The sequence below is a fragment of the Dipodomys merriami genome, unplaced genomic scaffold (genome assembly GCF_024711535.1).
Source record: "Dipodomys merriami isolate MVZ:Mamm:240054 unplaced genomic scaffold, mDipMer1.0.p SCAF_28, whole genome shotgun sequence".
In the NCBI taxonomy this organism is placed as follows: Eukaryota; Metazoa; Chordata; class Mammalia; order Rodentia; family Heteromyidae; genus Dipodomys; species Dipodomys merriami.
Window position 1 is genome coordinate 13,042,086 of NW_027204270.1, and position 15,075 is coordinate 13,057,160.

The 15,075-nt window shown below is 42.7% G+C and overlaps 1 protein-coding gene across 2 annotated transcripts in view; it reads right to left on the bottom strand.

The window, feature by feature from the left end:
• Maco1 (macoilin 1) overlaps positions 1-15,075 on the bottom strand; it is a 75,763-nt gene that overhangs the window by 12,004 nt on the left and 48,684 nt on the right. For both annotated transcript variants that reach the window (XM_070037604.1, XM_070037605.1), the window contains exon 7: positions 310-468. In XM_070037604.1, the coding sequence (XP_069893705.1) occupies positions 310-468 (159 nt within the window). The remainder of the gene's footprint in view (positions 1-309; positions 469-15,075) is intronic.

Below are 15,075 nucleotides of genomic sequence, written 5' to 3' on the forward strand. Positions count from 1 at the left end.
AAAGAAACACGATTTTCAAGTTGTAGAATTACTTATCAATTTTACTTATATTATTACAAGATCTCAATAACTACCTCATATAAGTAAATAAGTTATTAAAAGAGAAAAGAAAAAATAGTATAAATAAACATGATGTTTTTACATATTTTGTAAAACATACATGATGCTAAATCAAATACCTGTAAACACTTTATTTAAAACTTCTCTGCTAGGTCTGTGGCACCATGAATCTTGTGTTCCAAGCCCTGGAAATAGGAGACATAGCAAGGCCACAAGGCTGGCCGCCCAGGGCCAGCAAGGTATACGTACTTGTTCTGCAGCAGCTCGTTCTCCTGCCGGAGCTGGCCCATTTCTGAACGCATCCCTCGCTCAGTGCTTGAGAGGGAGCTGATCTGACTGCGGAGCTCTTGTTCCACTTGCCTGCTGGCTTGCAGGTCAGCCTTTAACTTTTTAATGTCTTGTTCCAGCCTAGGAAGAAAAAGGCAGCATTTTCATCTAGGAGAGAGCACGCCGTGGAGGGGGGAGAGGTGAGGGTTGGCAAGGGACCCTCGATGAGGGATCAGTGGGTGGAAGAAGGCCCTATCAGAAGCCTGTCTGTCATCAGCCTAATTTTACTGTGTGATCCACCAAGCCTGCATCTTCTTCGAATATGGGTAAACTTTTGATTTCCCTTAAATGCCTGTGATACTGACAGGTAAAGATGGTATTTGTAATTATCTGCGGTACTAAAAAAAGGAGGGGCAGGAAGCTGAAGTGGCTGAAGGCTAAGGTCACCTTCTCATTGGTGATTTTTCCTTATCAGCAAGGAGAGTCTGCTAAAACAACTATCACATGGTCCCCAATTTATCTTATTCCTTGCTCAATCTGTTTTCTTGAACACCTTGTTTCATTTTAAGTGAGGTATAGTGAGGATTTTATATGCACAGGTAGTAAACAATACAAGATCATAGGGTATTGGTGGCTCATGCCTGTAATCCTAGCTACTCAGGAGGCTGAGATCTGAGATGGACCCCTGTTCAAAGCCAGCCCAGGCAGGAGTGTGAGATTCTTATCTCCAATTAACTATCAGAACTGCAAGTGGTACTGTGGCTCAAGTGGTAGAATGCTATAGCCTTGAGCAAAATAGCCCAGGGACAGTGCCCAGGCCCTGAGTTCAAGCCCCAGGACCAACAAAAAAACAAATAAGATCAAGTCTTTTATGTCATGGGAAGATCTTACTGTTTTACAGGGACTAAAAAATAGATAATTTAAATGACTAAACACCACCACCACGAAGGTTATGACTAAATACATGGAAGAGGAATAATAATGAGAACACATGTGTCCAGCATTACTGTACAGACTTTAACGGTATGAACCTATCTAACTGCATGACCACAGGCCAAGTGCAATTATCATCTCTATTTTTCCATGTGAAGAAATCTTGCAGCCCACGATTCCCCAGGCAGTAGTGGCACCAGAGTCCATTTGTCCATTCTCTTTCCCACCAGGTCAAACTGGAGCTGCCTCTGCATATGGGACAGGCAGAAGTGCTCAAAGTGCTCCTGAGCGCTGCACAGAGAAGACTGAGAATGGACTTGGGCCCCGACTATAGACAGAATTTGAAGTAGAGGGGAGGATGTGCACTCACATTGGGGCAGGGAGAAGAGGCATGCTTGAAAATTCAAAGGCCAGGGCTACAACCACAGCGATGTGGGGACAAGGCTCAGTCTGGCCTCAGGTATGACAGTACTAGTGTAGAGTGGGAAGGGTTGGCTGGGACTGTGGACAATGACCTTCAGTACGAAGGTCAGGTGAAGGATATACTCTGTGAGACTAGGACATTTTCCTACCAGGATACACAGTAAGGTAAACATCAGTTTATTCTGACAATATTCTTGCATTTATTTTGGTTTTTGGTGTTGGGGTTTGAACCAGGGCCTCACACATGCTACGCACAAGCTATACCACTGAGCTACTGACAACCCTGATGAAACTTTTTTTTTTTTTGGTCGGTCGTGGGGCTTGAACTCTGGGCCTGGGTGACCATCCCTCAGCTCTTCAGCTCAAGGTTAGCACTCTACCATTTGAGCTACAGCACCACTTCCGGTTTTCTGGTGGTTTATTGGAGATAAGAGTTTCATGGACTTTTCCTGCCCAACTTGGCTTTGAATAGTGATCCTCAGAGCTCAGCCTCCTGAGTAGCTAGGATTACAGGCATGAGCCACTGGCTCCCAGTCTAACTCTTCTATCACTAATAGCATACCAATGGCAAGGAGATTTCTGAAGGGCAATGTCAATTTCTCTGGAGCTGTTAGAGTAAGTCCCTAGAGACATGTTTATGTTGTCTGATATCACTTTAAAAAAAAAAAACAAACAGCAGGGCTGGGAAGGTGGTTTAGTGGTAGAGTGCTTGTCTAGCATGAAGCCCTGGGTTCGATTCCTCAAAACCACATAAACAGAAAAGGCTAGAAGTGGCGCTGTGGCTCAAGTGGTAGAATGCTACCTTGAGCAAAAGAACTCAGGGACAGTGCCCAGGCCCTGAGTTCAAGCCCCAAGCAAAACAAACAAAACAAAAAACAACAACCAGAAGCTTGCACATGATGACACACATCTGTAATTCCAGCTACTTGAAAAGCAGAGACTGGGAGGATCTCAGTTTGAGGCCAGCTGAGGCAAGAAGTTAGGAAGACCTCCACTGCAACCATTAAGTTGGGGGTAGTAACCCATGCCTGCCATCCCGTCTAGGCAGAAGATATAAACATGGGCATCACAATCCAGTCAAGCCCTTGTAAATAATGTGAGACCCTACCTGAAAAAATAATTAAAACAAAAATGATCACGGATGGGGCTCAAGTGGTGGAGCACCTGCCTAGCAAACATGAGGCCCTGACTTCAAACCCTAGTACTACAAAAAGAAAAAGAAAAGAAAAAGAGAGAAGGAAAGGAAGAGAAAAAGAAAGAGGAGGAAACGAAGAACAAAAGGAAGAAAGAGAGAAAAAGAAAGAAAGAAGGAAATCCAGCTTTATTTGATCTACCATTAGGCAGCTTCACAAAAATCTCCCCGTCACCCCCAACCATTAAAAACTGAAGGTAATCTCTTAGGTGCCATTGTAGTTCCCCCATTCAGAACCTGGGAGCATGGCCTAAAAACCTTCTGTTCCAGAAATACTGCTGGGTCTCCTGACGCAGCTCAGTCCCCAGGGAAGGGTCACAAGTTGACATCACGCCACACTTTCCCTATTGTCAGGGTTATTCCAGTTCAGTGTACTCTCAGAACTGCTCTCAACAATTAAAGACTGGCACTTACACCATTGCCACACTGTTGCTCATTCATTTGAAGTAACCCAAGGGACCTATTCCCAAACAGGTCGATGCTGTCAGGTGTATACCATTAACTTTGGCTGAAAACATGCTCGGTAATTTATCTTCGCTGAAATGATTTCGCAGTTGGAGGGTTCCATTTTTGGTAGAGAAGGTGAGTTTTCTGATGAGAATAGGAATTAGCATGGTTTTGTAAAGGAATGTGGCATCAGGGTACTAAACTCAATGCTGGTGCCGATTCTATGTCTCTGGGCAAAGTATGTGACATCCAAGCCTCAGTTTCCTCATCAGCTGCCAATCTCCGAAGCTACCTCTAGTAGGGCTAGGATTTCTTGGCCTGACCCACTTACAGATGGCTGCTGGTGTGCTTCTTTAGATTACCACCTCAACTGTACCAATTGTGGTATAGAGTGTGGTGTATACCTCCCGCCCGCCAAGCCACAGTGCCACAGACGAACATAAACACAAAACTCAGTAGAGGCTTAATGTTAGAGTGTAGTTTTCTTCTTTTCCTTTTTCCTCCCTTCCTCCCTCCCCAGTACTGAGGCTGTCCTTTAGCTTTTTTGCTCAAGGCGAGCACTCCTAACACTTGAGCCATAGCTCCACTTCCTGCTTTTTTTAGTAGTTAATTGGAGATAACAGTTTCATGGACTTTACTACCCAGGCTTACTTCGAACCATGATCCTCAGATCTCACTCCTCTAAGTAGCTAGGATTATATGCAAGGGCCACTGACACCAGGCTCATTTAAAATCTAGCCTAGGAAGCGGCGCCGTGGCTCACGTGGTAGAGCACTAGCCTTGAGCTGAAGAGTACAGGGACAGCGCCCAAGCCCAGAGTTCAAGGCCCACAACCAACCAAAAAACTAAAAATAAATAAAATCTAGCCTATCTCCTACCATAAGCTAAAAATAATATTTTGAGCAGGGTACCAGTGTCTCACACCTGTAATCCTAGCTACTCAGATGGCTGAGATCTGAGGAAGCCAGCCCAGACAGGAAAGTGTGAGACTCCTATCTCTATAGGAGATTTGATCCTCAAATCTCAACCTTCTAGGATTTTGGGCATGAGCCACTAATGCCCACCTAGCTGGTTTATTTTTTATTTATAAAACAACCATTTAGGGGCTGGGAAGGTTGCTTAGTGGTAGAATGCTTGCCTCAAATGCATGAGGCCCTGGGTTCAATTCCTTAGCACCACATAACCAGAAAAAGCCAGAAATGGCACTGTGGCTCAAGTGGTATAACACTAGCATTGAGCTGAAGAGCTGAGGGACAGCTCCCAGGCTGAGTTCAAGTCCCACAACCAAAAACAAAAACAACAAGAACAAAAAAAATTAGTCTCAGAAGACATGGAACTAAAATCTTCATAATTTTCCTAACTGCTATCATCAACATTGTAACAGTGAATGACTGAGAGTTAACACCAGCTTTCCCAGCCTATGCAGCTCTGAGCAGTTAAAAAATTTACAATGGGCAATTTGTCATAAATTTTTGTCAAAGCATTCATTAACCTTGAAGGTCCACTATATACTTTAAATCTTTACTAAGCTAAGTGGTAAAAATGATTCAAATCTCATAGTGGATTTATTTTTATTCCAAGAATGGTAGCCAATCAGTATAAAAAACATAATACAGGCTGGGCACTGGGGGCTCACACCTGTAATCCTAGCTACTCAGGAGGCTGAGATCTGAGAATCATGGTTCAAAGCCAGCCTGGGAACCTACATCCGTGAGACTCCTATCTCCAATAAACCACTCAGAAGGGCTGGGAAGGTGGCTCAGTGGTAGAGCACTTGCCTTGCATGCTCGAGGCCCTGGGTTCGATTCCTCACCACCACATAAGCAAAAAGAAAAAAGCCAGAAGTGGTGCTGTGGCTCAAGTGGTAGAGCGCTAGCCTTGAGCTGAAGAGCTGAGGGACAGCGCCCAGGCCCAGAGTTCAGGCCCCACGACCGGACCCAAAAAATAAATAAATAAATAAACCACTCAGAAAACCAGAAGTGGTGCTGTGGCTCAAGTGGTAGAGCACTCACCTTGAGCTGAAGAGCTGAGGGACAGCACCCAGGCCCAGAATTCAAGCCCCACGGACAAAAAGAAAAAAAAAGAAAAAAAATAAAAAAAAATAAAAGGTTTTAAAAATGTAAATAACTCCTATCCTTTCAACTAGACAGAACTCACTACTTGGAATTGATTATCTTTTCTGCATGTCTTCTGTTCATATGCCCTCTGGGTGAAAGCACAGCTGGCACATAATTGTCTTCTCCCATTGATTAAAAAAAAAAAAGACAACCAACAATTGCTGCATAATTTTCCATTGTATGCATGCTCTATACAATCCTGTTTTCCATGATATGGCTCAATTTTTGCATCTGTTCAACAGAAAAATGTATGGCATGAGTTAAAAAAATTCCCCTTAGTTTTTATTTAGATAACAACATAGCCTTTATTTAGTTCAAAAGGTCTAGGTGCTTCCTTATTTGAAGATTGACTCTGCATTAGATCATATATAATTTTGGAAAAGAAAATGCAAGTTTTTGTTTTTTAATGTGTAGCTGCAAATTTACTTTGCTTGGAAAGTTCAAGGTGTCATTCCTCATCAACTGGCTCTTTCTCTTTTCAAATCAGGTCACATTCTGAGGCACTGGGGGAGAGGACTACAACATGTGAATTTAAGGGTACCCAATTCAACCTATGACACTCAGGAACCTGGATATCATTCCTGACACTTACCACTCTTCCCTTTCCACATCCAATGCATCAGTGTGCTCTGCTACTCCTAAGTTAAGTGCACCTTGGGCTTAACCATTTTTATCTTTACCCTGTCCTTTTTTTTTTTTTTTTGTCAGTCATGGGACTTGCACTATGGGCCCCAGTGCTGTCTCAGAACTCTTCAGCTCAAGGCTAGCACTCTACCACTTGAGCCACAGCACCACTTTGGTTTTCTGGTGGGTTAGTGGAGATAAGAGTCTCAAGGACTTTCCTGCCCGAGCTGGCTTTGAGTGGCTAGGGTTACAGGTGTGAGCCACCGGCACCAGCTGTGTCTCGAGTTTTAAAAGAACCATGTGAGTTAGTAAACTGAATTGAGTCAAGTGCTGGGACTATTCGTTAAATAGATTACTACTTGCCTTAATGATATACTTAACCCCTCAGTGCTGAAGGTCAGTTCTTTCCTAGGTAAAATGTAGGTATATAATTAGTGTGAAATATCAAGAAGTCCTGATTGAACAGTGTTAAGAGGTTAATGAAAAATCTTCAAATGTATTTGAGGTTTTATTAAACTGTCAATAATTGCAACAGAAAGAACACAGAGCAGAAGAAAGCTTACAATTATTAAAACTAATTTCAGTATCGGGATTTTAAAAAATGGAAGAAAAAAATTCACCCAATACTCAGTGAGCAATGTGAAACAAGTCTGTGGGGAGGGAAGAGGCTGGATGGGGAGAATGATAAAGGGGTGATCAGAAGCACTAGGCACTTAGATGACATGTTAAATTGTAATTCCCACATATAACCTTTGGAAGATCATTAAATAAATTCACTCAGAAGTTTGGACCCCTTCATAGTCAAACTTCAGTAAGATTCAGACAGAAAACAAAGGCACATTCTGCATTCTTCTCCTTTTCAAAGGCATCACTACTTTGGACACAGAGGCCAATGGCAAAACTAGAGGCCATATTTATTATAAATACACACCCATTTTTTCCCCCAAGTGGACAAATCTGGATTCTAAACTTTTATATATTAGGTTCAGGCAGTCTAGCCACTCTACAGGTATTATGAAAAGCTAGACTCAACATCTAGTCATGTACTTCAGCTGCTCCAGAATCCCAACACATTCTCTAGTTCACAGTCAAAGGCTGGGGACCATTTTCAGCAGCACTTCTTTGATGCTCAAGTAAGACTGACTTGGAAGCAGATCTGTCAAACTAAGGATCTCTCTTATCCACCACAAATCTTAACTATGTCTCTAATCCTACCCAGCAAAGGGAAGTTATTTTGTGATTAATACTTAATTGTAAGAGGAAAAGATTTATGTTTTAATAAAGGGTGATCATCCTACTATCCAAAAATTGAAGTTGAAAATGTTAGCTTTAGAAAGGTTAAATAGGAGCCAGGTACCGGTGGCTCACACCTATAATCCTAGCTACTAAGGAGGCTGAGATCTGAGGATACAGTTCGAAGCCAGCCCAGGCAGGAAAGTCCATGAGACTCTTATCTCCAATTAACTACCAGAAAACTGGAAGTGGCCCTGTGGCTTAAGTGGTACAACACTAGTCTTGAGCTGAAGAGCTGAGGGACAGTGCCCAGGCCCAGAGTTCAAGCCATAAGACCAAAAGAGAAAGGTTAAATAGGAGAAACATCTTTGAATATCTGGGAGGCCATGTGACAATAAAGTATCAGGTTTACTTGAAAGGAGTATTTAAGTATCTGAAAAGGTAGGGGAGACCTGTTTCTAAATGTTTATAGTTGTCATCTCTGGTGAGTGAGTGGAATTACAGCCACAGCCAGCACCGTGACTTCACTGAAGCTGAAAGGTCTCCAGTCAGCACTGCCAATAACCTCATACTTTTATATAAAAGCGTGAAACTTTCTGAGGCCTGACTGAGTGCACAGAAGCAGAAGGCACCAGGGCAGTAAAAAGTTCCATGAGAAACAGGCAGACCTTGTTCCAGACAGGACTTCACCTGGGGGAGGACTAGGTTCCCAAATACTCTAGGAGTCACATGTATCCAAATTCCAGAACACCAGACTATATGTGGACCCTGTTAAAGGGCTATGGTTACAGCTGCATTCCAAAGAGCTGGGGACTCAAACTTACCCTACTACTAGCACTGAGAGAAAACAGGCTTTAGAAAGCCATCTCCAAGTTACACAGTCAAGTGACTGAGGTGGATTTCCCACCAGGATGACCAGTGTAAACAAGTATCAACTGACAAAAATTCCTAACAGTTACAGTAGAGTTTAATAGTGTTGTTTTTGAAAATGGACCTTAAAATAATGGGTAAGAATGAAAAATGAATGTCCCTCTCCAGAAGGGTTGTATAGTTAAGGCAGAGATGTCTGGCAACAGAGAATGGGTCATTTAGTTACGCTGGAGTTTCATCGTCTTTACACAGATCTGATTTCTAAGAAGATTTACAGGTCCTAGAAGCCAGGAACAGACTGTACTATGAACTGAGAAAGAGTGACTGGATTCTAACACTTTACAGATCATGTCGCTAATCCTCACACTGTGTCCATCTCCTCAGTGCTCAGAATAGACAGGGCTGCTATGAGGACTGCATGATAACAGAAAAGAGTCAATGAGTGTTTGCTTTTGAAGAAGGCAGATGCATAAAGAAAGAATGAATGAAGAGTAACTGCTTCATCTTGATAAGTACCTAATTCTATTAGGAGTCTCCTGGCATTAATCACAAAGGACCACACAGCTGTGTCTGTTTCTAGACCACACAGCTGAAAGCTGAGTTCATAAATAAAAGCTCTGTTCCTAAAAAAAAACACCAATTACCCTCCACTCTGACTTCCCCTCCCACTTTAGGGTCATCCAACTGATAGGCCAGGCAGCACAGGTCATTCACAGCAAAGTATATGCTAAGTATATGGTGAATCTTACATAAGGATGACACTGACTGCAAGGGGCTCCAGTACATTCTACAAACCACAGCTTTGAAAATACCAAATGAAGCTGCCACCAGACTTACTGTGGTGACTACAATTGCTTACCAGGTACAAACATCCCCAAATAGACAAGGGTCTGATGATTTGATAAGTGCCTTATGCTTTTACTCCATAATCTGTCAAATTCAGAAGGCAAACACATGCATTTTCCTTAAAGAAGACAAAAAGAAATAGAAAAAGAATTCTAGAGGATTATATATAACTGGCCATTTAGGGAAACAATGGTACTAATTCTGTGTGTGTGTGTGTGTGTGTGTGTGTGTGTGTGTGTGTGTGTGTGTGTGTGTGTGTGTGTGTGTGTGTGTGTGTGTGTGTGTGTGTGTGTGTGTGTGTGTGTGTGTGTGTGTGTGTGTGTGTGTGTGTGTGTGTGTGTGTGTGTGTGTGTAATAGGTCTTAAACTCAGAACCTTGTGATCCTTTTCTGCTCATGGCTGTCATTTTACCACTTGAGCCATATCTCCTATTGTACACTAACTTTTAAAGTTAAGAATAAAAATATGAGTGCCAATAACAAGAACTTTTTGTGTGTGCCAGTCCTGGGTCTTAAATCAAGGGCCTAAGCACTGTCCCTCAGCTTTTGTATTCAAGGCTAGCAATGTACCACTCAAGCCACAGCTCCACTTCCGGTTTTGGATATAAGAGTCTCCCAGATAGATGTTCCTGCAGGAGCTGGCTTGAAACCATGATCCTCAGATCTCAGACTCCTAAGTAGCTAGGATTATAGGTGTGAGCCCTGGCAGGCAGCCAATAACAAGATTGTTTTTTCTTTTTTTTCAGTCATGGGGCCTGAACTCTGGGCCTGGGCACTGTCTCTCAGCTCTTCAGCTCAAGGCTAGCGCTCTACCACTTGAGCCACAGCACCACTTCTGGCTTTTTCTGTTTATGTGGTGCTGAAGAATCGAACCCAGGGCCTTATGCATGCAAGGCAAGCAATCTACCACTGAACCACCTTCCCAGCCCCTAAAACTATTTCTTAATAGTGCTGAGATGCCACCAAAGTCCAACAGAAATTGTTGGACGTACTAAGTCATTCAGTCATGAATTATAATGCTCACACACGGACAGTTAAGACAAACAGGAGCAAGTGTGAAAATAAGTATGCAGATAGCCAGGTGCTGGTGGCTTATGCCTGTAATCCTAGCTACTCAGAAGGCTGAGATCTGAGGATCACAATTCAAAGCCAGCCCAGGCAGGAAAGTCCGTGGGACTCTTACCTCCAATTAACCACCAAAAAACTAGAAGTGTTGCTATGGCTTAAGTGGTAGAGCGCTCACCTTGAACTGAAGAGCTTAAGAGCTCAGGGACAATGTGCAGTCCCAGAGTTCAAGCCCCACAACTGACCAAAAAAAAAAAAAAAGTTTCTTGTCTTGTTTTTTGCCAGGTGGGCTTGAACTCTGGGCCGAGGCATTGTTCCAGGCTAGAGATCTACCACTTGAGCCATGGCTCTACTTCTACCTTCTCGTTGTTAATTGAAGATAAGCATCTCACGGACTTTCTTTCTTTTTTTTTTTTTTTTGGGTCCAGTCGTGGGGCCTGAACTCTGGGCCTGGGCGCTGTCCCTCAGCTCTTCAGCTCAAGGCTAGCACTCTACCACTTGAGCCACAGCGCCACTTCCGGCTTTTTTCTTTTTGCTTATGGGGTGCTGAGGAATTGAACCCAGGGCCTCAGGCATGCGCAAGGCAAGCGCTCTACCACTGAGCCACCTTCCCAGCCCCTCTCAAGGACTTTGCCATCTGGGTTAGCTTCTAACTGTGATCCTCAGATGTCAGCCTCCTGAGTAGTTAAGAATTACAGGTATAAGCCACTAGCGTCTGGCTTAAAATGTTCTTATCTATTGATGCAGTATTTGAATATGCATACAAAGATTTATGTAAGTGTACTTTCTTATATAATAAAATCAGAAGCATTTGAGTACTCACTATAAGACTGGCTAAATTATTATTGTATATTCATATATCTACTTGCTATTAACATAAAATCATTAAAAATCATTGACTATTCAATGATATGGGAGAATGATCAGTAAAAAATACAAGTTGTGGGCTGGGAAGGTGGCTCAGTGGTAGAGCGCTTGCCTTGCATGCTCAAAGCCGTGGGTTCGATTCCTCAGCACCACATAAGCAAAAAGAAAAAAGCTGGAAGTGGCGCTGTGGCTCAAGTGGTAGAGTCCTAGCCTTGAGCTGAAGAGCTGAAGGACAGCACCCAGGCCCAGAGTTCAGGCCCCATGACCGGACCCAAAAAAAAAAAAAAATACAAGCTGTATAAAGCATCAGATAGCAAGTTTGAGCCCTGGTCTTGGACAACAAAACCATAAAAAAACACAAGTTGCAAAACATCTTACATATATAAGCATATAAGAATGTGGGGGAGGAGGGCTGGGAAGTTGGCTCAGTGGTAGAGTGCTTGCCTTGCATGCATGATGCCCTGGGTTCAACTCCTCAGTACCACATAAGCAGACAAAAGCCAGAAGTAGTGCTGTGGCTCAAGTGGCAGGGCACTAGCCTTGAGCTGAAGAGCTGAGAGACAGCGCCCAGGCCCAGAGTTCAGCCTCCACAACTGGCAAAAAAAAAAAAAAAGAATGTGTGTGTGTGTGTATGTGTGTTTGTAGTATGAGAACACACAGCAAATTTGGTGGCAGTGGCTCACACCTATAATCCTAGCTACTTAGGAGGCTGAGATCTGAGGATCACAGTTCAAAGCTAGCCTGAAGAGAAAAGTCTATAAGACTATTATCTCCAATTAACCACTAAAAAGCCATAAGTGGAGCTATGGCTCAAGTGGTAGAATATAGCCTTTAGCTAAAAGCTCAGTGGCAGAGCCCAGGCCCTGAGTTCAAGCTCAAGGACTGGAACATCCACGTGCGTGCATGCATGCGCGTGCGCGCGTGCGCGCGCACACACACACACACACAAAATATATATCTAATAAAAAATTCTGAGGGCTGTGTGCAGCATGTAAATGGTTATTCCTTCATCTTCAAACAGCATAATAATGCATACCGTTTTGATTATTATTTTGTAATTGGGAGAAAGTTATTTCAAAAGAGAAGACTGTTAGTCAGCTTTTTGTGAATGTTCAGTGTTCCTTATTTCTCTTAGTTCTGTCCAAGTCATAGACTAGTTTCAGAATATACTAAAAGCCCTAAAGAAAATCTAATGTTTCCTTCATAGACTGTTTGGGCCACTCCAAAGAAGGGAAATTTATCTTTCTGAAATAGAAAATGCCTCAGTTCTTAAACCAACAACTTGCTATTCATTGGTTTCTACCAAAACAATCATTTCTGTGAATGTAGAGTCTAGAGCTACAGATTGTTATGACTCTCTGGAAAATTCCCTTGGCTGCATGTGACCCTGGGTCAGGACATACAGATCCTACCACATATATCACAAGGGCTCTGTGGAAGCCCTGATTCTAAAGCAGCATGCCTGTGAAGACTGGCAACACCCAGGGCCAAGGCCATAGTCTGAATTTTTAAGTTTTAAATTATATATATATATATTCCACCCCCCTCCCCGCCTTTTGTTGGTCATGGGATTTAACTGGGTCTGGGCACTATCCCTGAACTCTTCAGCTCAAGGCAAGTGCACTACCACTTAAGCCACAGCATCACTTCCAGTTTTCTGGCTTTGAACTGTGATCCTCAGATCTCAGCCTCCTGAGTAGCTAGGATTACAGGCATTAGCCACTGGCACCTGCCAGTTTTGGTATATTTTATGCTCCAAGAAAATCTTGATAGGGAAGAAGTCACCAGTCCTAGACATGGGTGGCCTGAACAGTTCTCTGCACTGCAGATGCACTGAAGGATCATGAACACCAGAAGGACAAAAGCCAACCTTCTTATACTAAGCTATCCTTCCTCCTTCTACACTGGAAAGCTCACACTTAGGTGTGGGATTCAACAGGAAAGGTTGTGGTCTGTGACTTAGAGAAAATACAAGGGCAACATTAAGAGATGACAAATTAGTTCAATTTTCCCAGATATTCCCTAATAGAAAATCCTACAGCTCTTGTTTTCCGAGAGTCAAATTTTGATAGGTGGAGCCAGGGGATGGGTGGGAACAAAACATAAGCATAATAAGAAAGGTAAGGAGCAGAGATTGCAGAGTGGTGAGCCACTCTGTTTTTTTATCTCCCAACATGGTTTTTTAAAAAAATCTCTTTAACTAGATGATTTGACAAATAAAGATCTATTTTGGGCATCTGTTCAAAATGCCAAAACATCCAAGGATTTGGCAACATTGGGCCTATAGTCTCCCGCAGCAACAAGCAGCTGACCATTTGGCAAAGATACTCCCAAGCTCTCCTATGTCAGGTACAGTATTGAAAGCTAATGATGACAACACAGACCCCGGAGCACCCCCCTCTCCAGCTGCATATGTTCTTGGGTTTGTCCTGCTGTTATATGAGTCTGCGTCTATATCTGCTTGCTACAGAGTGAATGTGGGGATGCGTGTGTGCACGTGTGTATGTGTGGGTGTTTATCACTTTTTATTTCTGTTCTGAATCTAATGGAACACCAAGAAAGATAAATCTACCTTATGATGAAGATTTTCTTCTTAAAACAAACAAACAAACAAAACAACAGCAAAAAAAAAAACAAACACAAAAAAACCAACTTATTTTAATCCCAAGAGTCCCAGCAGGCCAGAAAAAAAAGGTCAAAGAGGTCCCCAAGGGATTTACAAGACTTAAATATGCTTAACACAAGTTGGCAAAGTATCCAAAGGGCCAGTATGTAAATGACAGCATGAGGAACATGGAGGAAAACAGAGTTTCTCTTCTTTGAGGTAACCTCCCTTTGTGGAATCCACCTCTATTCCCTTAGCTGTAAATCTCACCTTACGATGTGCCAGTCGAGGCTCAGAACTAAACACAGTAAGTTCCTTTTCAATCCTAGTGAGGAAAAACTTTCAGTCTCTCTAGAAATTACTTTTTTCATAGAAATGCTCTCTGAATGTAACCTTAGAATGTTCCTTAAATGGGGGGCTGGGAAGGTGGCTCAGTGGTAGAGCGCTTGCCTTGCATGCATGAGGCCCTGGGTTCAATTCCTCAGCACCACATAAGCAAAAAGAAAAAAGCCAGAAGTGGTGCTGTGGCTCAAGTGGTAGAGCGCTAGCCTTGAGCTGAAGAGCTGAGGGACGGCGCCCAGGCCCAGAGTTCAGGCCCCATGACTGGACCAAAAAAAAAAAAAAAAGAATGTTTCTTAACTGGATCTCCGGAATTTTACAGGTTATTGCATAAGTTATCTACAAAGCAAAATCATCTTCCTGTCTGGCCACCTGGATATGGAGACATTAAATTCATTTGTGCCTAGTTTCTAAAATGGCATGTGGTTTTCAATTCACAAAGTACCCATTTAAATATAAAACCAGGGGCTGGGAAGGTAGCTCAGTGGTAGAGTGCTTGCCTTGCATGCATGAGGCCCTGGGTTCGATCCCTCAGCACCACATAAGCAGAAAAAGCCAGAAGCGGCTCTATGGCTCAAGTGGTAGAGTGCTATCCCTGAGCTCTTCCCAGAGTTCAAGCCCCATGACCCACAAAAAATTTTTAAAAATATATAAATAAATAAAACCATCGTGGTCTACCATGTTTATATCCCAGAAGACTGTGCAGGTTTTTGTTCATTTGTGCAGGCCCTGAGGCTTGAACTCAGGGCTTGGGTGCTGTCCTTGAGCCTTTTAGCCCAAGGCTAGTACTTTGCCACTTGACTATTTGGTGGTTAATTGGAGATAAGAGTCTTGAGGACTTTCTTACCCTGGCTTGGCTCTGAACCTTGATCCTCAGATCTCTCAGCCACCAGCTACTCAGGCACTTGGGTTAATTCTGCAGTTTTAAATGCATGCAATGGTTAAAAATAAATGCCAACTATATTGTAAATTAATATAAACGGAGTTAACTAAGTGAAACCATAGGAACTTAAAATATTATGAACATAACAGAAAATGAAATAAACAGGCCTGCCAATATATATTTGCTCAGACACAATGCCAGACAAGCATAAATCAAACATGTTTTTCACTGAGACTAAAAACACATACACTTTCTTAAACAGACATATGGCTCTACTATTTATTTTTTCCACTTAATAATTTCTAA